Genomic DNA, 23,182 nt, shown 5'->3' with positions numbered 1-23,182 from the left:
AACTTATGTCATACCACCAAAAAACCCAATAAAACAACCCAACAAAACCCACAATCAACCCAAACAACCAAATCAGACAATCTCCATCTAAGAGGAGCTTCACCTTTTTTGACCTGGTAAAGTAGAAATAGTGAGAATGAACTGAATTTGGAAAACAAGAGAACTGACTTCATTTCTGATCTGTAGCTTTTCCAGGGCCGAGAAAGGCAGAGGCAAAATTCTCAGGGTTGCAGATGACAAGTGACTGTGAAAAGGAATCTTTGGCATCTGAAATGATGGAAATAGCTAAGGAAAAAAGGAAGCTGAGGTCAGGAGAAGAACTTTGAGTGAGATCGTGCCTTTCCTTCAAGACTAAAATAAATGATCTTATGGAAAATGAGAAACAAGTATGTTCATTTGTGCTCTCAATGGTAGAAAATGTCGTTTTATGTAATTCATTGATCTCTGATAGATTCTTATCTGAATTCCATGAGGAAGGCTCTGAAGGCTTCACAGAAGATGATCTATTTACCTCCAGAATATTTTAGTGAAATAGGGCAGATAGAGAAGACAGGGAAACTAAATTACTGACAGATATGACACAAATCATCCCTGCTAAAACACAAACTGAAGCCCACAGCCCAGATTATGTTACTGACCACTGCAAAGCCATCCTTTCAAAGTGAATTAAGTCACTAACTAAATACACCATAACAAGAAATAGTTCAGCAGCTTTGGAGGTTACTTGCTTCTCTGTTTTTTTTTAATACACCAAACATCTCCTCAGCATGCAGGACCATGTGGGGAAGGGGGTTGTGACTGTCAGGAAAAGTACTGGCTCTGGTGAACAGCTGAGGTTGCAGTACACATCTTCGTACCATGACAAGGATGCACGGCTTTGGTAACACAATCTCAGGAATAAAACACCAAGTGGGAAATAAATTCTTTCCAACAGGCATAAGCAGGCTGTGTTCTTTTTCATGAAATTGGGAGTTGCCTAAAATACTTTACAACATGATCTGATTAACAGGTTTAGCCCAATGCTGACAACAAACTGAATGGTCTCTCTTATCTCCCTGTAAGGTTCAAGGGCAGCTAGGAGGATAACTGAAGAACAACTTTGTCCTACCAGTCCTTAAAAATTAAAGGGAATATTTTTAAATGTGATTCCTACCTTCCTAAACTCTTAATTAAAAAAAAAAAAAAAAGTCTAGGCAGAAGGAATGCACTAAATCTATTTGAAAATACAGATTTTAAAAAAACAACAAAAAATCACTGCCACAAAGGAAGTGTATAATCTAGTTAACATATAAATACACAAAACAAGTCAAAAAGCACGAATAGACAACTGTGCATACTGCCAACAGAAAATCTCAGCATACCACACATACATCTTCAGTATCTTCAGGACTCATATGACAAAGTCACTGTAGCCAAATGAAAAAGAACAAATGTATAATTCATGAGGAATAGCTTTTTAACACGCTAGAGCTTTTGGCTGTCTAAAAATAGAGTTATGAAACATAAAAAGCAGTATTATTGTCTCTAAGACTACAATCATATTTTATTTTCCTAATATTGTCCTCAGTAAAACCTATGGTTTGGAGCTCATTCCTATCTTCTGTAGACCCTTCTTCTCCTGTTGATTTATGTATCTTTACTAGAAGGCTTTAGAAAGGAGTATGTTTACTGGTAACATTCCTTTGAGCTACAATTTTTTTTTTATTACGGCACATATTTGATACACAAATGCAGGAGAACATATCCCCCACAGTCAAATATTTCTCCTATGATACACCCTGTAAGATAAGGCAATGGTTGAAAATTAATGCAACATAAAGACTGTCCAGCCTGACCTTCTGCTGTCCTTTGGATCCCATTTTCAGACTTCCATCACCTTTTTTTTTTTCTCTAGTCAATGTAAACAGCTGGTATACAAATGAATCACAATGTTACTACAAGAAATAGTCCATTTTAAAAGTTTGTGCAAGAATTAGAGGATATAAGTGCTGAATGACTGGACAAATCTGGACAACAGCAACAAATATCAGAAATGAAATATATATACACAGTCTAGTAAATAAAAATGTAGTACTTGCAAGATCAATTATAGATGATCTCCCTTGTTTTTTTAACATAGTTAGCAGGTAGCTTTGAAAATGAAAATAGATGTCACCTAGCTGACAAGAAAGCATCTCTTATAGAAGATTAGACACAAGTACCCTGTTAATGTTAAATCCTAGAGACTTACATCTTCATGTTAATACACATACTCCAAACCTGCTGCAGCCCAATGGACATACAGTAGCTCAACCCCAGAACTGTCAGGCTATATTATTTTCAGTACAGTAATTATTTCAGTGACCTACTTTTTCTGTGACCAGCTTCCTACTCTAGGCAAGAATCAAAGCATAAAGCAGAAAAGTTTTATTAATATTACCAAAGATTCCCTCTCTGGTTTAGACTATACATTTGAGCCAACAGGAAAGAAACTTGATGTGGACATCCTTGGTGAAATTCTATTGCACACCAAAACGCAGAGGTCACAGTCAATGGTTTCCTCTGCAAGAAATTTGTTTTTATGTTGATTCCTCCTCTATTTTTTCCAGGATGTGGAGCAGTGCACATACTTTTTCCAGCTGAGGACCCATAACATAAGAAAAATTGTGTGACAATCCAGCTTATTATTTTCATTTTAAAATGTACCTTAAGTTGAAGAAGAAGCACAAATAAATGTGGTCTCAACATTTAAAAGTCCTGCATTTATTACCATAGTTTTACATTTCACTATTACTCTGATTTCTTCCTCACTTCTGGGAGAAAAATTACATTACTGGTGCCATATAAGTGGCAGCTTGTCTCCCAGTTGCACAAGAGCTCTTGAACTAAAAATATATTTGGGCAAAAGAAGGGATATGGTTGGGATAGGCTCTATCCTTTTGTATCATAAAAGGGATGAGAGTCTGTCCTTGGGGATCTGCTTCCTACCAGCTGCTGGTGAGCACCATAGGAGCAAGCTGGAATATTCAAACCTTCATCACTTCTCAGGTTGTGAAAAATAAGGACCAAACTTGTCCCTAAATAAATCCTTTGCATGTATCACCAATAGAAGTATTAGTTCATTATTTATCTTCCTATGTGCAAAGAAGCCGCCTTCACAGCTGCCTGCAACCATTTCACCGTCAAAACTGTCACTGCTTTTAAACTTGCCAAGGGCTACTTCTCTGAGCTCTATTGTCACTGACTCATCAAATATGAAATGATGTCTCTGACCTTAGAATCAGTTGTCTTATTTCTCTTTTGACACCAATGACAACTAGAGGGAAAATGTAGATGAAACAGTCAGAAAATAACAGTGAAAGCAAGCTGACAATGCCAAATCCATCTAGGAAAGCATCAATTCTTAAAGATGCTGAATGCTCTGTGTGAAATAAGGATGCTCTCAGCAGTTGCTGCTTCTTTGGAATTCAGTTGTTAAGCTCTAAATATTTTGACAAAAAAATTAAAAAGCAGAGGGATACCTGCAGCCTTCCCCAGCGACTTGCAGTGCACACAGAAATGTCAAAGACCTTGCATAGGCTCAAATCTCATACACAGTGAGGCCAAGGAAGGAAATCTTATGGAACACTGGGGAACAGACGATCCTTTTCATCTGTCTCCCACTACCATTGTATTCCCTGCACCTAGCTGATTGCAACTCTCAAAAATCAAACCGTGAGGATGCTTCCCCAGGCAAAATAATTTGATCTGTTCATGTCCAATATATTCCCCCTTTTGGATCAGTTAAAAAACAAAAAAAAATATGCAAGTTGTACAACATGGTGCAGTGTATAATTTGTGCAAAACCCAAAGTTTTAAACTTGAACACTGATAAATGCTAAGCTAGTAAATCCCTATTTGGGGTCATCCAGCCTGAAATGCTGCACTGAACTTTAAACAGTCAAAATTCATCCAAGCTATTGATCTGTATGATGGATCTCCTTTAGGAATTATGGTCTCCTTTATGAATCCCTTTGAGCTCCCCCAGGCAAATGGAAAGCTTGAATTTCACACGTTTAGTGGCTAATATTAACCAGGAAGGAAGGCAGCTCTTACATTTGCTCGCAAATCACTTCTGAATAACTCTTCCTCCAGTGTCGGCCTTCTGATCTTTGGTCTCCTTGCAGTGTTTCTAAGATGAGGACATCAACCCTCCTTTTTTTTTTTTTGTTCTGTTTTCACTGGCAGAGATTACCAGAACACAGTAGTTAACATTTCAATAGAAAATAAAATCCAAAGCTCAAGGGACAGCGCTACCCTGAACTGTCAATTACAATAAAACATGAGTATGTAACAAATCTCAGCAAGACGAAGCCATTCTAACATGGAAAAAAATGCACATTGGTAATATGAAATGCATGAAAGGAAAAAGGGAGAAATGCCAAAGGAGGAAAGAATTTCTCCTACTTCTGTGACTTCTTGAATAAATGACCTATTTCTAATTTGAAGCTGAATTCTCCCAAAGAACAACCATTGTAACAGAGTTTGTACAAAAAAGTTCAAACTGTGGATTAATCTGATATTACTGGCTATATTAGAGAGAGAAATTTCCCTTAAAATAAGCAGACAGATATTAAGTCGTTGATGATTACTAAATGTCAAAAATTAATGCAAAGTTGTAAAACAATATATTAAAAGACTGTTACTGCATGATGCTGCCTCAGAATATGTAATACATGTACAGAAACAGAAAGAGTTTAGTACTGAAAGACTTGTGCTCCAAGCTAAATTGGTTACCAGTGCATTCATACAATGTGGGGTAAAATCCTAAAAGATAATTACCTGCTCTCAACAGAAATTTTTCTCACTCCCTTTTCTAGCCAGTCTTAAATTTTTCTTTTGATGTTTTCTGTCTGTGCTTGATTTGGGAATTATTTTAATTTCTGTTCTTTGAGTAAGGGTGGTTTAAGAGTCTCACTCACCTGCTTATAGGCATTAAATCATATTTTACTTGATTTCTTGTGCTGCCCTTTTAGTGAAGTAAATTTGTCTAGTTGTTTCTGACAGGAGCTTTAGGATAGGCTTTGATGGAAACAAGAATCTAATTATAACTCACATTTTCAGTGCAATAAACTATATAACAATAATATTTTCACTGCATATAGAGTAAGAAAAGAGTGAGAGTGAGTGTAGTTTCCCATTCAGTTTAAACCAGTCTATAGTTAAAAAAAACAAAAAAGAAAATCGCAAACCAAACCTGAATATTTATTTTACTTGATTTAATCATCCTCCATTTAAAAGTTCTCAATACTCAAAACAGTCATCCTGCATATGTATTTTCTCTAAATTTAATACTAGTGACTTCAGGAAATGTCCATCAGGCTAATGACCACCGTGGAACTGTAACATCTCATGTTACTGAACAACACAAGAAGCAGCCAGCACATGTTCTGTACTCCGAGGAGATGGTACAGATATTTGTGTTGCATTACTGAATGGAGTTTACTCTTGCATGACTTTAGATTTTCAAATATATTTTTCAAAACATTACAGCATATAATATATGGTTTCCATAAGCACCATAATTCTTCCTTTGCCCCTTTTCTGACTGATCTGCCTGTTAGGCATTAAGTACTGAGAGATCTCAGTTAGTCTGTCTAGTCACAAGAAACCCATGTCCAAAGAAACAACCACAGATAACCATCTCAATAAAAACAAAAGCTACAGGTTTGGAGATTACCTTATACTCACTTAATAATGTGTTTCATCCAAGATGATGTTACTACATAGGCAAGCTGAGATTTTCAAGTCTGTTTTAAGGATGTGTACACCACAACAAGGCATTCAAAGATCTTGAACATTAAAAATGTTCCCTAACCCTTGCACTCGAGGAACAATTGGGACAAACATTGGTTGCCAGAGATAGTTAGCATTGCACTACAGTTCTTAAGGTCAGAGGCATTTTGCTTTCCAGGTGTGGAAAGAAAAATTCCTATAGGAACACTCTTTTTGTTTAAAACATCCAGATAATTCCAATTAAAGAAAAATCCATTTAAAGTTACTGAATTATGCAAAAGAAATAGCATCTACTTACCACGTCAGTTTGTTGGGATAGGAATCACACATTTCAGATTCAAATATTTTTGGTAAAACAGGTTTCCAAATATGTAAATACATTCAGAGATTCTGTCGAGACAATAGAGAGGCAACATCAATGTTTGTGCAGGGTCTGTTGTTTAGGAGTGCTACAGTATTCAGTTACAGTATTCCAGTGCTATTATATATTAGCCCGATGACAAATTTGAAAACCTCTTTTTATAAAAAAATGGGAATTTTCATCTATGTATTTTTTATTTCATGTAGAGTCAGTCTGTCTCTTTTAGGAACACCATGTCCTGGAAGAAAATGTCCCTTTTTTTTTTTTTTTTTTTTTTAAACAAGAGAACAACAATTTTCTATTCAGCTACAATAATCACTTTCCAGCTAGCACATTCATCAAAGAATGAGCAATTCACTAGGGTAACATATGCAGGAGCTTGCTTGTATATATTCATATTGTCTTCTGCCTGAAAAGAGTTAAATAGAGCATATAAATGATGAATACAGAGCGTCTTGGGATACAAAACAACTAAAATGGGTTAATTAGTGAAAAACATGCATCAGAGTATAAGGCTCAACTGTAAATGTTACGGTTTTTTAAACCTATTATATCTGCTGATAATATTCAGGATTATGGATAATATATATAAAAAGATGTTAATTTTCAAAAGGAGTTGAGTGGAACATGTTAAAGAGTAAGAAATGTTCATTGTTTGAATAATAGTTCAGATGCATTCACATTAAACGTACATTAGTGAATACATTTCTGTGACATGCTCATATATAAGCATAATATGTAAGTGACCTAGAAAATACAGACATTGTATAATCAAAGACAAAAATATTGAGACAGATAAGCCCTGAGATCTTTGATCAAATATATTCTTTGGCAAACAAACAAAACATGTTATCCTGGCAAATAATATTCTTTGGAGCACTGGAAGCGTGCCTTCCCCAGTGCCGCCCTCCGCGGCGCTCTGCGGCAGCCCGGCTGTCAGTGCCGGCCGCGGGAGAGGCTCCAGAGCCGGCGGACGCAGCCCTGAACTCCAGTGCCCCTGTGCAGGGCAAGACTCGAATTGCTGGCTGCTGCTGCCCGCTGCCAGCTTTCTGAGCGAAGACTCTATCTCCCTTTGTGCTTTGTCATGGTACAGAGAGCTGACCCGGCTGCTGTCATTTTGACAAACAAGAAATACACTCTCAGGTTGGTAAAAAGATGAGTTTTATACAGAGAATAAATTATGTGATCTCTATTCAAGTGTCAGCAAGGTGTTTTAAGATTTTAAGGACTTTTTTCTTTACCTAAAAGGGTCCTGCACAGTGCTGTTGTTGCAGATTTTGCCCGTACTATTTTTTCTGCCAAATCAGTGAGATTTGCAAGCTGGCTGAAATGAATACTAACACACCACTGGTATTTATCAGAAAATGGTCCGAGATTTCTTCTGTGATTCCCTGCTTGGTTTGCTGTGTTTGTGTCTGTGGGCTTCTGAAGAAAGAGACACCACAACAGAAGGGATAAATCTCCTCCAAGGTCTACAGCTGAAGAGAATCCTGAGACCCTCTATATATATATATCCTGAAATACGCTAATTCAAACTAATAATAGTCCTTTGGTTAAAAAAATCTGCTGAAACTGAGAAAATTTGCAGCCATAATACTGTTTCATAAAGTCTTTGGAAACCAATGCATCATGACATAGCTGTGTGGCTCTCTGTGACCTGTGATCACCCTGTTAAATTTATCTGTACAATGTGTTCATACAGAACCCTAACCAGGAGAGTACAATGCTGATAGAAAAACATGAACTTGTGACAGAGCAGCAAAGTTTACTACAATTAAAATAAAAGAATTAGTGAAGCATTTAAGAAATACTTGTGATTTTTAATATCAACACTAAGGTGAAATTGTAAAGTCTTCTTTTTCACTTACACATTTTTGAAGTAAAAATGACATAATTCCAAACACGTAGACAAAGTCTTTTCATATATGGATGTTCTCAATTTGGGTTAGGCAACTGACATTTTAAATATGGGTTGGAAGAGGATATACATCAGAGTATGCAGATAGAAATGTTAAAATACATATTTTATTTTGACAAGTAAAAGCTCTGTCAGAAGGTCTTTGATTCACAAAGCTGGAATACATTCATAGTTTTGAAATATGATCCTTTATCATATTCACTTCTTAGACAGGTTAATGTCTTAAATACAAACAAATGCACATCAGACAGAATCCGAGCCTGATTTGCTTGAGGGGCTGTAAGAATAATAATAAAAAAACTATTATTAAGTCGATTTAGCATGAAAGGGAATGATTTTTTCAGTCTTTTCCTATTTGTCTGAAAAATAAATTCTACCATTATAGTGTGTAATACATGAGGTATCTATTAATAATCACATTCAAATTAACAAGTTTTTCATCCAAAGGTATTGTCTAAATATTTCCTATTGTCCAAACATAACTGAACAATGACATTCTAAACAAATAAATTTCCATAAAACCCAAATAAATTTGTCTGACAAAGAAAATAATTACAGCTTCTACTAAAATATTTCCATGGGAGAAACCAGATTGCAGCTGACGCTCAATAAGAGGCTTTATAAAGAAAACCACTAAATCACTGCATCTTCTGGAAATGCCACCTTTTCAGCACTAACAGTATTTCAAGCCCTTTATAAATGCTGCAGTTGCAGACTAATTATATTCTATTTTTTACTCCTTATTTTCAGCCATCTTTGACATCATCCAGAAAGATGCAATATAGCATTCAGGTTGGAAAAGGTGACTGGGCATTGGAAAGGGCTATCCAGGGAGGCAGTGGAGTCACTGTCCCTGGAGGTGTTTAAGGAAAGACTTAGGGTGTGGCACTCAGTGTCATGGTATTGTTGTCAAGCTGGTGTGGGGTCACACGTTGGGCTCCATGATCTCAAAGGTCTTTTCCAACCTAGCTGACTCTGTGATTCTGTACTCTATAAAATCCATAGAAACTACGAATGCAGCAGAAGTCTGACTTTTTTTCTCCTTCTTCTCTGTACATAAACACATTTCATTTCAAAAGGTTGAGAATCTGCCACCCCCAAACACGGCCTGCAGTTCCTTATTACGCACCAGGAGACTTTACATTGAGTACCAATGGTGTGAGCATTGTACCATCAGCACTAGCTAAGAGCTCTTCAGGGCCTTTACATCTGAATTGTTGTATTCATTCTCGGTGCCTTTGGATTTAATTTGCCAAATTTGCTAAAGGGCAACAAAACCAGGTAAAAGGTACTTAAAAGTTTCTTGCAAAATTGGGTTGATCTATTTATAACAGGGTCTCAAAACTACGAAGTTGATGAGCAACACACTGAAACCGGAGGTGAAGCTGCAAAGTTCCTGTGACTCGGATGTCTGAACACGATGCAGCAGTACGGTATTTTGTGATGACAGCATGTAACAAAAATGGATACAACAGAGCAGAAATCTATCCATGGAATTTGCATTCCCCAAGCAGAGACAAAGTCACCAGACACCAAAGTACCTGTGTTACTGTCAACATCATCTTGCTAAATACCACTCTCACTTACCCATGACAGACAATGTTTGAACCAAACACAAATAAATAATAGCCAGAGAATCCACCCATGTAAAATTTCCAATACAGTTTTCTGTATGAAACTTTGAAAAATGGAATTATCTGTCAAAAATCTGTATTCTTTCCAACCTTTAACATGACCTGTCTTGAGGCAAGATACGTTTTATTACAGTATAGCAAAAATACACCCAAACTGCCAACACATAAACTGGCTAAAGCTAACCCTCCTTACGGTGCGGTGTCCTTGTGTAGTCAGTTGTGGACTGAAATAAAGTACCAAGACTCCCCAAAAACAGAGCAATGAAAAGGCTTTCTCACCTCTCATTTTGAAGGAGAGAAGGTGAGTTTTGCCACATTGACCCCTCTCTAAGTTAAAATTGAAGCCTTTTTTTTATAAGAGCAAATATCTGTTAAAATCACAAATAGAGTAGAAAGGTTATGCATAGCCCCAACAGTAATATCTCCTTTACCTCTGGTTTCTACTGCAATATTGTACAAGGACTGGAGCTTCCATGAAGCTGATATAAAGACTACATTAATCTAAAGACTAAAAATATTAGCAGGTGTAGGAATGAAATCAGATGAAACACGAGGTGGTGTGCAGAGAGGTTCCTGTGGGCTTATCTCCAGTGTTGGGGAGACAGAAGGCACGTGGGCTCAGGTTTGCTCAAGCCCTTGTTGCTGTGCCAGAGTGGCTGGGGCCAGTTGCCAGAGGGGTGTTTTAGGGAGGGCTGATATCCTCAGCGTTGTTGTTTGACAGAAAACATCAGTTACCTCCCTGATACCACTGCCTCATAGAAGTCAAAATAGGCAGGCAGAGCAGGAGGAGGATCTGAAGTGTGAATATACAGAAGCCTCCCTACTGGTAGATGGCATGGTGACAGTAGGTTATTTCTGCAGCCACTGGAGGAAGGAAAATTCCTGTGTGCTTTCAGGAGGATATTTGGATGTAGAGCCCTATAAACCCCATGAAGATAAATCCTGTGCCTGTGCACACAGAGTAGCGCTTCAGTGTCATTTCTTGGGCAATTCCCATACCAAATACAGTGTAAGAAACTTTTCCAGAGGTATCTATGGTCAATGAGAGTTGGGTTTGCTGTGCTGTTGGCACAGGAGTCAAGATGTGCCCTGGCTGTACAGTTGAGCTCCTCCCTGCACTGCAGCACATCCAAACACAGATGAGAAAATACTGGTGATGCATCTCTCAGGGTAAGCTCTCAGAAGGAGCATCCATCTTTTTGAATCAGTATTTTGGCTGTCTTGCTGTCTAACATGCCACATATTCATCATCTCTTAGGGTATGTTTCCCCACTTTCCTGGTCCAGCAGAACTAGTTTGTTATCAACCTGATCTTCACAACCTAACAGTTCTCCTGTTGGGACTGAAAGAGCTCCTTGCCTTCCTCCTTTGGTGACTGAGCCAATGAAGTCGTTGCTGAGAATGCTAAAGAACAGGACAGCCCTTGAAACAGCTCTTGGTCTTCATATAGGCACGACAAGCAATTTTCCATATTTGCTTGTATCTCAGAGAGGCCCCAAATATCACCAGAAACAGACCCATTCCCTTAGACAACTGCTTCTTTAAGAGACAGCTAAGTCTTTGTGGAATGGATTAAAACTTTATCACAGAATAAAAGACCTAAATGAGAATAACCTTATCTTATTCTTGGCTAGAGACTTCCTTCAAATATCTTTTCTTACATTTACCATTTTAAATGGAGGAACAAAACATAGCAGCCTACATAAATTGTCTACTAGAAACCCTGCAATTAAAAATATGACCAGGAATAACCCTGCATTCAAAAAATAACTGTGACGTTTGCCTTATTGAAATCAAATGTCTTAGGCACAACCACAGAGTCTGCATTTTCATAATAAAATTTCTGTTCCATTAAGAAATTATTTTCCATATTTAAAAAATTGACTTTCTGCAAACAAATTTCACTAAGTTTCTTACTAAAAGAAAATGCAAGAATCAACTAAATGCTAAAAAAAAAAAAATCAAAGAAACAGATAGGAAACCAAGATGAAATGTTAGCAGCTACACACTCCAGAGTTTAGACTGTTCTTGTAGATAATTAATATGCTCACATTATTTAACTGAAACATCATGCATCCTACCACATGTCATTCCTCAACCAGTCAAGACATATAAACTATGTTTGCAGCATAGAAAAATGATTGAGAATCATGTATTTTGTAGTGAGGTGAAAATGACAGATGCCTTTTTAAGTGAGAACTAGAATATAGGATTGAGGAATTTGCAATGGTCACTTTAACTAAAAGGATGGCCGTATCATGTGTTTACACTGCACTAGAGTATTATTAAACATATTTAGATAAATGCCCCTGTTGTCACTTTTTATGCTTTGTCAGATTGCATATAAAATGTAATTCAAATAAAAGATTATGTAAAACCTTGCAACCACTATGTCAAACAGCCTTGTAAGTATCTGAATAATTCTATCATCTCTCAAATGTAACTTTCCCATTAGTGGTTGCGCAATCTGATAAGCTAGGGGGGCTAGGTAAGTAAAACATTTCAGTTCAGCCCAGTCTAAATAGAGTGCTAATCAAGGTTAAACAAAAATAATCAAATCCAAGCATTAATTCCAGTACTTATCATGCCTGAAGAAAAAAACCTGTTTTTTTAAATTTATTTCCTAACTGTCTATTAATTACAGTAGGTTTTCATCATTTATGTATCAGAAACATGGACCCTTGTCTAAGTACACAGACACCTTAAGAGAAACACACTGCCAGCATCTATCCAGTATCACAGAATGGAGCAGGTTGGGAGGGAGCACAGCAGATCACCTGGTCCCACCTCCTGCTCAAGCAGGGTCATCCCCAGAGCACAGGGCACAGGATTGCAGCCAGACAGTTCTGGAATCTCTCTGGTGAGGGAGACTCCATACCCTCCTTTACATAGTCACTCACTCACACAGTAAAGTTCTTCCTCATGTTCAGGTGGAACTTCCTGTGCATCAGTTCCTGCCCACTGCCTCCTGTCCCAGTGCCCAGCACCACCGAGCAGAGCCTGGCCCGTGCTCTGAGCCCTCCCTGCAGACACTGACAGACCCCTCTAAGCCATCTCTTCTCAAGGCTGAACAGCCCCAGCTACCTCAGCCTTTCCTTGTAACAGAGATGTTCCAGTCCCCAATCACCTCTGTCACCCTCTGCTGGAGCCCCTCCAAGAGCTCCGTGTCTCACGTGCTGCGGAGCCCAGAACTGGACACAGCACTCCAGATGAGCCTCACCAGGGCTGAGTAGAGGGGCAGGATCACCCCCTGTGTGATGTCAGTGCTCTTCCTAATGCACCTCAGAATCCCATTGGCCTCTTTGGCCACAAGAACACACTGCTGGCTCATGGACAGCTTGGGGTCCACCAGGACCCCCAGGGCCTTCTCTGCAGAACTGATTTCCAGCAGGTTGCTGCAGTAGTTTGACTTGAACCTGCATGCCCAGGAAGAGGACTGAATATGCATCTTCTCTACTCCTCCTCACGTGCCTTGAGCACGTAACTACTTTTCACAGTGGTGGGATCTGTGCATACACTTCCAAGTGGGACATGTACCTGCCTTTGATATTCCAGACAATACAGCCTGTTTACTAAATGCTGTTGGTTAAAGTGTCTTTCAGAAAGCTCTATGATGCTTACCCTGTAAATACAGTTTAAATTGAATAAATTCAAATCAATGATCCCATTTGAACTTGACAAGGGAAAGACTTGGTGTTAGCTACTAAATTTACTACAGAAAATCAGTGGTCTATTTTCTTCCTCTCTTTAGGAAATTTTCTGATTGTCTAGACATGCTAAGAATTTCTCTGTCCAGTTTCACTAAATACGCATTCTGTAACTGTAAATGAACTTTTCCCACAAGAAATACACTCTGAAAATATGTTTAAACCAACATTTCATCAGTACCTGACCAGCCAGAAAACTTTATTGACCTGAAATAGTAAAGTATATATGGGAATCAGAGAGAGTACACAAAGAAGAAAAACAGAATTTAGCAAAAAGGAGCATGCTCTGGGTTTACCTAAAAGCAACAAACCAGAGAATGAAATCCTGCTGACCTGCAGTTTTATGATGCTTGGAGAGCACCACTTTTGTCATGTAAGAGAAGGGAGGCCCTCAATTTGCTTATAACAAACACTATAGCAAAGGGAATCAGGAACAGTCAAACACACTTGGCAAATTTTAAAGAATATGAATATGTCCTTAGGGTTTCCAATCTTGCCGAGTAATTTTATAATAAACTGTAGAGAACCTTTTATCTGTGCTTTGTGTTCAGTGAAGTCACATCAAAGGAAAGAACAGATCATTTACATCCATTTGGAAGTTACTCACCATATGCCTGGGAAAAAGGTACTACAGAACTGCTTTAACATATTCTCCTCAACCCCTGTCATTAAGAGGAAACTGGTACATGTAAAAAATCAAGCTTCAGAAAATTCACAGGCTGCCCATGCTCCCCTTTTTTCATCTCTGTTCAAAGCCTGCAGCCTCTAGAAGCCCTCACACCAATCTCCATCGCTTTTGCTCCCAAGCATCTGCCCAGCCACTTCGGCGCTGGGCTATGGCAGGGTCTTTATGCAACTGTGAGACTGATACCTTTCATAAGCTGACTGATAACCTTTGTACTATATCTAGACTCACCAAGAGGTCACTAATCTCACAAGGATCTTCTTGACTCTGCGTGCAACTCCATAGGAGAGAAGAATGAAAATTTTGGCAGAAATCTCTCTTAGGAAGAAGTTTAAATTAAGATAGTTCATAGAAAAGCTTTTGGTAAACCAAAATTGAAATTTCAGGTAAAGACCTGAAGCTTCTAATTCCCTTAGTTGTGAAGATTACATTTAAGGTTTCAAAGACAGTGTTTTAAGAAGCAGATTGTGGAAGAGGTAGCTCTGAGTCATTAATTTTGTCCATTCATGACATTCCCATTCACCAGAGGGAAGAATTAGCTTCAAATCCACTTGATCTGAAATACTGATACTAAAACTAAAGGAAATTGGAGATTATGCTGCTCACAAGATCTGCATGAATTTTTATTGTTATTGTTTTCTGATGTACTTAAAAAGTTTGGAGACATTCTAACATAATTTTCATTTTTCCAGCCAAAACTGGAATAAAATACAAGAAATACAATGCTCAGCACTTGAGGAATAATATCAAATAGATCACTCTGAGGATAACAACTACAGTAACAGAGCAAAGATGATTGAAATAATTAAATGTTTGCTGGTGCAAAGGTAACTACAGCACACTCTCTCTTCAGAGATGTGCACAAGATGTAGGCATTGGAAGCCACAATGATATTTTCTGGTACTAAGTGGGAAGGGAAACCAAACACTCCTGGTACATCTTTCAACATCAGCTCATTGCAGTCACTGCTGAATCACTGACACCAGTACAAAGTGGAGACATAATTCTAGGGAATGTGAACACAGATGTATCCTCTGACTTCAAAACAAACCTCATAAAAACCCCCAAACCAACCTAAATAAACTAAACTAAAAGTGTTATCCTTACTGCAAACTTATCATTCTCTACCTGGAATCCACTCTATACCTACAGCCATGAGTTTAGGAGTCCATCTTTCTTTTCAGGTTCCTTAGTGGTTTTCATCTACAAATTATCAATAAAGCTTGGTCTTTGTCAGCCTATGTCTGATAGATTAGATGTAATTAAAGTTTCACAGTCTATTTCATACCTCTTCAAGTTATACTTTACAGCCCACAATATGATTTTTATAGGTAATAGCCTTTCATGAGCTACAGCAAGATCTTTCAGAAGAGCTGGAGACTTCCAGGGACAGAGAAAATTTCACACATCTGTAAGTAAAATCACTCAAGACTTCATAAAAAGTGAGGTAGGGTCAATTTCTTATGTAGGAACACATATCAGTAGGAAAATAGGAATCTAAAGAATCAAAAGCTACAATTTCTGCTTCTGTATAAAATAAGCATTGGTGTAACTTAAAAAAAGTAAACAAGTATTATGCTAAAGTTGATTAAAATAAACCAAAAATAAATCTCAATAACTATTACTATAATCAACTGTCACTTCCCTGAGATTCTCTCTTTGAATACAAAAATATAAATTAAAGGTTTTGAGAATTAAGAATAAACTACGGCCAGAAGTGTTTTTTAAATATTTCAAGACATTTCAGAAAATGGTATGACATTTCCCCTAAATGCCAAATAAACCCAAGTATGACTATGTATATCCATAAAGTAAGGCATGTAGTCTTTAAAATCCAACAACTATAATTAAAAAATGAGCTTTTCTAAAATAGCAAAAATTTAAACTGTGAGAGCTTATCACTGAGCACATGAGAAAAAAATAAATCTCCAGTCATACCACCAGTGGTAAATTTTCACAATTTGGAAATGTAGTCATCAGTTCTGCTGAAAAACAGCCACTGAATCAGGGTGTACAGAACGGCACCTTTGTTGCACTTGGTATGCACTGACAAAAGATTAATTCTTTGAATTGTTAGAAGGACTGACTGCTTCAGAACAAACCACCACTATTGAAACTAGTCAGAACAAGCTTGGAGAAAACTAGATAAGAGCACTTGAGGGATCTGTACACAGAGACAGTTGAACTGGAAGTGAAGTTACAGACATGAATTAACTATTATGTGGTGCAGCTTTAATTGCTTCAAACAGTTCCTCGGGCTTGTTTGTAGCAATGATATTCCATTTTCCAAAGTTCTCGTTTCATGTATGTTTCAAGGCATGGAGGTTGCATGCTAGTCTTCAACAAAAGCTGTGCTGGTATCATGTGGTGACAGGTACTTCACATGGAAATATTAATTTCCAAGCTTGTTCAAATTTAGTTTCATTTTAAAAGCAGTAATTTATGATTTTAAATAACTGTGCCACACAATAATCCTGTACAACACATGACATTCAGGAATGGCTACAGATGGAGCTTTCCCATACAGAAAAACAGATGATTATGAACTGCACCTGTTTCTACCAGCCAGACTATCTTGCACTGTAACTCTTACATTGCGCCAATAATTATCAGATTAGTATTTAATTGTTCTTACCCAACAGTTGATATAAACTGGGGCACACACATCCCTTGAGATCTGAGCCTGCAGCAACCTAGGCACATGTGTCACCTCATGCATACTCTCAGTCCCACTGGGATGTCAAACAAACTCTGAGCATAAGAGAGAAAGGTGAGTTCATATGACAATGAACCACCTTTGTATCTCTGAAGCTCCGGCTGAAGAGGCTTTCACGGAAAGTTTTTTCTCTAAGAATGAGCTAAGGGTGGAGATCGTTATTCAAGTGACACAAAAAGAAGAAAAACGGGAATTACATTCATGTTGATGCTCTGAATCTAGATTAGCAATTATGATGTAGAAATAAAGCATAATGACATTCACACAAACAGCCAAAAGTACCATGCCAGAGAAACCCAAGTCAAAATGAACATACAAGATGAGATGAATGGAAATGGTCTTCTAGGGGACAATTTTTGCAATAATAGAGCTAAAGAATCCACGATCATAGATATTATTACTAAACAAATAGGTTCCTGTGGTATTTTCTGAAGTTTATTTACTTCAGTAAAAATAAAGGCTGTCTAATCTTGTACAACATTTTTTGGTGTCAAAACATTATTAGTTTTCACTCTTCACCAAGTACTAGCTTAATTAGTTATATATCACATATATATTTAATCTGGTTCATATTTATCTGAATAACAAGTAGAATATTTTTCTACTATCTGGGTATTAACATATACAGTTGGATCAAATAATAGCTTTCAAAATACTTGAGTGCATCAGCAGTTGCATAAAATAGGCACTTCATGCTTATTTTCACACTTGGAAGAAGACTAGAAATGTCACTTGACCATCTGAAATGTTACATCAGTAAACTTCTGTAAAGAAATGAATAACACTGTATTATGGCCAAATGCGAAGAGTCCTGCACACAGAAGGATGACATAATTAAATCTGCTACAAAGTACATTCTGTGTTGGATGTTTCTATCCCAGCCTTAGGAGACGACATCAGACACTTTCAGAAAGGATTGTTGGGTTTAAGTTCTTGAGGAACTCTGATATTAGCTATGAATGGTAACTTCCTTACATGGTATTTTTTAGTACTTGTCTTACATGTAGATTGCTGACAAAAACAGGGACAACAGCATGATTATGTAAATGTATTGTTTTTACCACTATAGCTATTTTAACAGCACTGTAAATGAATTATTGCATTTTTATGGGTAAATACTACTATTCATGTGTTCAAAATTCTAGATTCATAGGTGAGGTATGCTTTACAAAGATCCAACTGCAATAATACAAATTGAGGCAGAGGTAGGTATACTAATTTTTAAGGTGAATCTGTGGCCAAATTTAATGCTAATGTGATTAATTTTTTATTCCACTCTTATGTTTCATACCAATTTCCTCTTGTGATTGTAATTTGTTTTTATTTTGGGATCATAGTAACTGACAGCTTATTCATGAATTAGGTCCTACATACTGTTTGCGACAGCTGTAGACTTGAATCATCCCCTGTGTGAGCAAAACACAAATTTCATAGACGTGCATCAAACTGTGTTCAACAAAAATGTGAGATGACTGTTAAAACCATAGCCCCCAAGCCTTCAGCAAATGTAAAGCCTGTCACGTGAAATTCAGTGTGGATCCTAATATGTGGCATTCTATTGAGCTACTGTACTTGATTCAGAACTAAATTTAGGTGTTAGAGAATAAAATTATAATCACAAGGCCTTAGGGAGAAAGAAAGAAAACAAGAATAAAGTCATTTATTAACATAGTGGTACTGAAGAACCTTTCCATATAAAGATAATGTCTTTTGTTGTTGTTGTTGTAAAAGTCTATAACCAAATTTATTTCTGATATTATTTAACTGATCTTGTTCGTGTTGCTGCTACAGTCTTAACTGACATTGCTAGCATCTACAGCCTTTGGAAAAAACAGCATCTTGGTTCAGACATGAAATGAATTGGCTTAGACAGGAAAGAAAAAAAAAAACTTACATGAATTTACTCATGATGGAAAAAAATCTCAGCAATCAAAAAGTTTACTGTAAAGCAGATTGGAAAAGTGCTCATGCACAAGAAACCCAAGTCAATTTTCTGAAAAAGCTTGAGGGCTTCCAGAATATCACTTGAACCTGAGCCACAGTATACAAACTTAGGATATGGTATAAACCTCCATTGCTTTATGGCTGTATTAAGGCTCACAAAAGCTTTATAGTTTACTGAGACTGAAAAAGTATCAGCACTTTTATATCAAAGCTTCCTCATTCCTTCCAATAAAGGAAGAGAAGTTACATAGTTTAATACCACCCCCAGCAAGCAGATAGACATTTTCTCTAAATCAGCCATTTCTGTTAGGTGCTGCAGAGAACTATTTGCTACTTAGTTTTCTAATACTCTCAGCTTTCACAACTCTGATTCATTTACTCACACCTGCTATTATTTAAGATCTGGATACACTGCAACCCCCTCAAAGATTGTGGGGAAAAGATAATTAAAAACTTGACAAAAATTTTTGTATATTTCAGTTTGTTTGGTATTTGCATTAATTTTTTTAAGATGAAAACTTATACTATCATTTGCATTACACTCACAGTTACCGAATATACTAATAATTCTGCAGAATTATTTTCAGCCCATCAAGGTGAAGAGATGTGGGTATACCTGTCAGCAAAGCGAAGGGATGAGGGACTAAGAAGCAGGGAAAGTGAAAGAAAACAAAAGATAATGGCAGAAGGGGTTTAATGGTGTGGGATGTAAATCCATTGGATTTACAGGGTCCATAAAGCTGGACTCTGGTGTTCATAAAAAAGCTTGTTTGGGTAAACCACATACTGGATGGCACAGCTTCTAATAAGGCAATCCTATAAAATGCACTGAGCCACACTGGATTGATGCTAGTTATAGCTGTGCTCCAGAGTTATTTCCATCAAAGCTCAAGAATCACTATCTTTAGAACTGGAAAGCAGTCACAGACTATTTACATCACCCAACTCCAATCCCTCTCAAATCTTAGCATTTGGCCTTTATTTCTAGAGTGGGTAGAGCTGAAATCCAAGGAGAGAACTTCTCACACTGGGAAAGGTCTGGATTCAGAGCTGACCTTCTGGGGTCCTGGGCTTACATAATTTGTGAGATAGTGTGGAGAGCACATAACATTACTGAAGACAAGGATCACATTACTACTGTTCTTTTTCAGCATCACTAAAAGGTTAATTCTTTAAGATAGTGATAAAAAAGTTCCTGCCTGAATGTAAACCCACCGAATTATACAGCAATTCATACGGGAACTGAGAGGATTAGGGCCTGGAAACTGCCACACTGAAAGCCAGGCCTGAATGGACTGGAGTAATAGAGCAGTTGCTTTATCCAGCAGCTCCACCACCCTCTGTCAGACAGTGCACAGGAATGTTTGCTCTGCACTTGTCCACAGGAGGCTGGATCCCCTTCATGCCTAAGGAACATTTCTACTAAGTCTGATTCAAAGTTTTCAGGCTGCCAAATGACATTCACTCTCTGAGAGTACACACAAAAATGCCCACGTCTGTCTCTGCTTAAAAATACACCAGTGTGGGGTTTATATAAGGTTGGGATTAAGAGAGTTGGATAAAACAGCAACACATCCATCAGAAACTGAAATTAAGCCTCTTTGAACATCTTAAGCAGAAAGGAAGTGGGTCACTCAATTATCTATACTTAAAATTAGGCATTTAACTTATTTCAGCTTATATCAAATTCTTTAAATCATTCATGGGAATTGACTGATCATTCGAGTTAAATATCTGAAGTAATGAGAACCAGGCATCTAGAGACAGACACGTATCAAACACACACTGCTTAATAAACTGGTTTTGATTTAACAATCAAAGATGCATCAAACATTTTAAGTTAAGTGCAAATTACCAGTGTTTTGGTGAGACAAGTATAAAACGTAATAGGCTTTTGTTTTGCTCAGGCCTGTGCAGGCAACAATGGGCTCTGTGCAGAGAGCCTGGCTATGCTGCTCTGTCACAGTCTCATTACCACATGCTAAGGTAGTAACAGAGACATAAGAATGCAAAGTGTCAGGTATAGAAAGGTGCTCAACTTTAGTGTTAATGCTACAAAGGTGTTGCTAATAAAGGCCTAGTATATGACCTTATCATATGGTTTCTTAAAGTTCAGAGCAGCTTAGAAAAACCAAAGCCAGGCTAATACATACCAGTTTCAATGAAGTAAACTATCAATTAAAACAAGCCAATATTAACACATACATGATTAACAACCACCTTAAAAACTTATTTGGTCAAGCATTATTCCAAAAGAGACCTCTCTCAAAAATATTCACAAAGCAAAATACTTACTACTTAAATATCTCAAATTTGCAGTGAATATTTATTTTTAGGTCTTTATTACACGAGTATTTTGGGAAGTGTTTAATGAGGAGACTGTCCTAATGATACAAGTGTTCTTGAATTCTGTTTTTTGTTTCATTCAACCATAACAGAAGCCAGCTGCCGATGTTAGATGTGGATTGGCTTTGATGTTCAGCAAAACATAGAAAATCCTCTTTCTACATCTCTTTCTAGTCCCATATTTTATGGCCACAGCGACCAAAATCCACAGAGCCTCATATGTCTGACCTAACTGCTTGGTGGGGAGGGGTACAGAGTGAGCATGAGGCAGCTCTCTACAGACAGAGAGCATTTTTCTAAAACCACACAGTTTGTTCGTATATCCTGTGAGGGTGGTGACAAAATCGTTCAATAGGACCTTTGTATTAAGCTTGTATTCCCCCCTGCTTCAGCACTCTTACTGATTGCTGCAGGCCCTAGCAGCTTTTCTTTCCATCACCTATTCTCCCCCACCACTTTCCCTATGGTGACACATTAGCTAACTCCTGGGGTATTTTTCTGAAGAAATGTAGCTGTCGCTAGAAATAGGAACAGAACCCTTTGGCTGATATAAAAATCCATGAAGTTTGTGTGATGCTTGGCTCAAGCACTTACAGATTGCCAGACTGCAGCCAGGAGGGCGTTTCCCCACAGGGCTGCCTGGCAGAAGTGCCTGGGCTGTGGGTCTCCCATGCTTGCACAGACCCTGCCTTGCATCCAAGGCTCACCTCGAAATTTCACTCTGCAAGTCCCTGCTACTGCCATGTCCTGTGATACCAATAAAGCTGCTTAGTCTCCTGCCTTCTTCCTGTGGCACACTGTAATTGTGACCACAGATCTTTTATCATGGGTTTAAGCTTGTTACAGGGTATTAGAAGGGCTGTGCAGTCTCTGAGAGGAGGAGCAGATGATGTCCCTCAGGCCTGCCTGGATTAACTGCTTGTTACACAATCGTCAGCCAGACAGCCCAGTTGGTCCTTCTCTTGCTCGAATTTCTAACTTGTAAATTGTGAACCCACCCTCCTTACAAGACAAAAACATGTTCTCAATTTTTTGATGATTTCTTTCTTGTTCCTGGCTTTTTTTTTTTAGTTTTCTCTAGGAAGTACCTTCTATAGATCCACTTTTTCTTTCTCCTGCATAGCAGCTCTCTTCAGAGATAAGGCACAAGCAAAGTCAAACTTAAAAAAACTCCAACCCTCAAACAACTCATTCTATTTAAACAGATGGCTTAAAAACAATGGTTAAAATGCCTTATCATCCAATGTGGAACAACCTCTTTAAAAGGAAGGGCTGCATTTCCTAACATCACACATATAATGTGCAGAAGCACAGAAATTGAACATGGAATCCCATCACATAAATTATTCATTCATTGTCAAGGCAGTTCCCTGCAATGTAAGTTTTGAATAGTTGAAAAGTTAAAAAAGGTTTTAAAGTTTAAAAATTTAGGAGTCAGAAAGGTTTAAAATACTTGTAAATGGATGTAAGGAATCAAGCTTCCCCTAGCTTCTCAGCAAGATAAACCATATGGATATTAAAGCATGTTTATGTTTCTGTCTGGAACTGTTTTCTTTTGCTAAAATATAGTCTTAACTCAGAATAACTAGGATTAATTTTTGTTGCTTTTCTCATAACAATAGATATAAAATATTTGTATGGAATAGATTTATGCCGACTTCTTAAATGTAGGGGTAGTTTGGACACAGAACCTGAATATAGGAGATGGAAAAATACTGACCGGAATGCAGAATTTCCTACTTGTTATAAGACACATCATCAAAGGACCTGACATGCAGTTTCCTGTTTGCTTCACTTCAGAGAACAAAGAGATTGACAAACATATTTGTGTATATATAATAACACAACCTTAGCCATCCATCATTAAATGTTTTCTAGTCACATGACAATATAATGGCAAAAAAATTAAGCTTGCAGACTTTAATAGTCAGTCAGAATAAATTATACTGATCTTTCCTTGCTACCCACTCCCTTTGTATACAAGTCCACAAATTCCATCTTTAGAACATGCATTTCTGCATTGGAAAACTCACTTGCTAAATAAAATTCAAACATCTGTCCAGTGAATAATAAAACTGTATGTTCATACTTTATGCAACATAGTGGCCAAAGAAATT

General features: G+C 37.6%; 1 protein-coding gene across 30 annotated transcripts in view; it reads right to left on the bottom strand.

The window, feature by feature from the left end:
• The window catches only part of LOC138113745 (uncharacterized), a 254,290-nt gene that overhangs the window by 106,645 nt on the left and 124,463 nt on the right, over positions 1 to 23,182 (bottom strand). For 23 of the 30 annotated variants that reach the window (XR_011152317.1, XR_011152316.1, XR_011152318.1 and 20 more), the window contains one exon: positions 6,053 to 6,144. The exons of the other annotated variants lie outside the window; for them this stretch is intronic. Coding sequence is in view for 8 of the 23 variants with exons in the window: in XM_069022403.1 (XP_068878504.1) it covers positions 6,053 to 6,135 (83 nt within the window). In the remaining 15 variants the exon portion in view is untranslated. The remainder of the gene's footprint in view (positions 1 to 6,052; positions 6,145 to 23,182) is intronic. 30 annotated transcript variants of the gene reach the window in all.

This window comes from Aphelocoma coerulescens, chromosome 8, assembly GCF_041296385.1.
Source record: "Aphelocoma coerulescens isolate FSJ_1873_10779 chromosome 8, UR_Acoe_1.0, whole genome shotgun sequence".
In the NCBI taxonomy this organism is placed as follows: domain Eukaryota; kingdom Metazoa; phylum Chordata; class Aves; order Passeriformes; family Corvidae; genus Aphelocoma; species Aphelocoma coerulescens.
The sequence above is the reverse complement of the archived record's forward strand: the minus strand, read 5'-3'. Positions and strand labels throughout refer to the sequence as shown.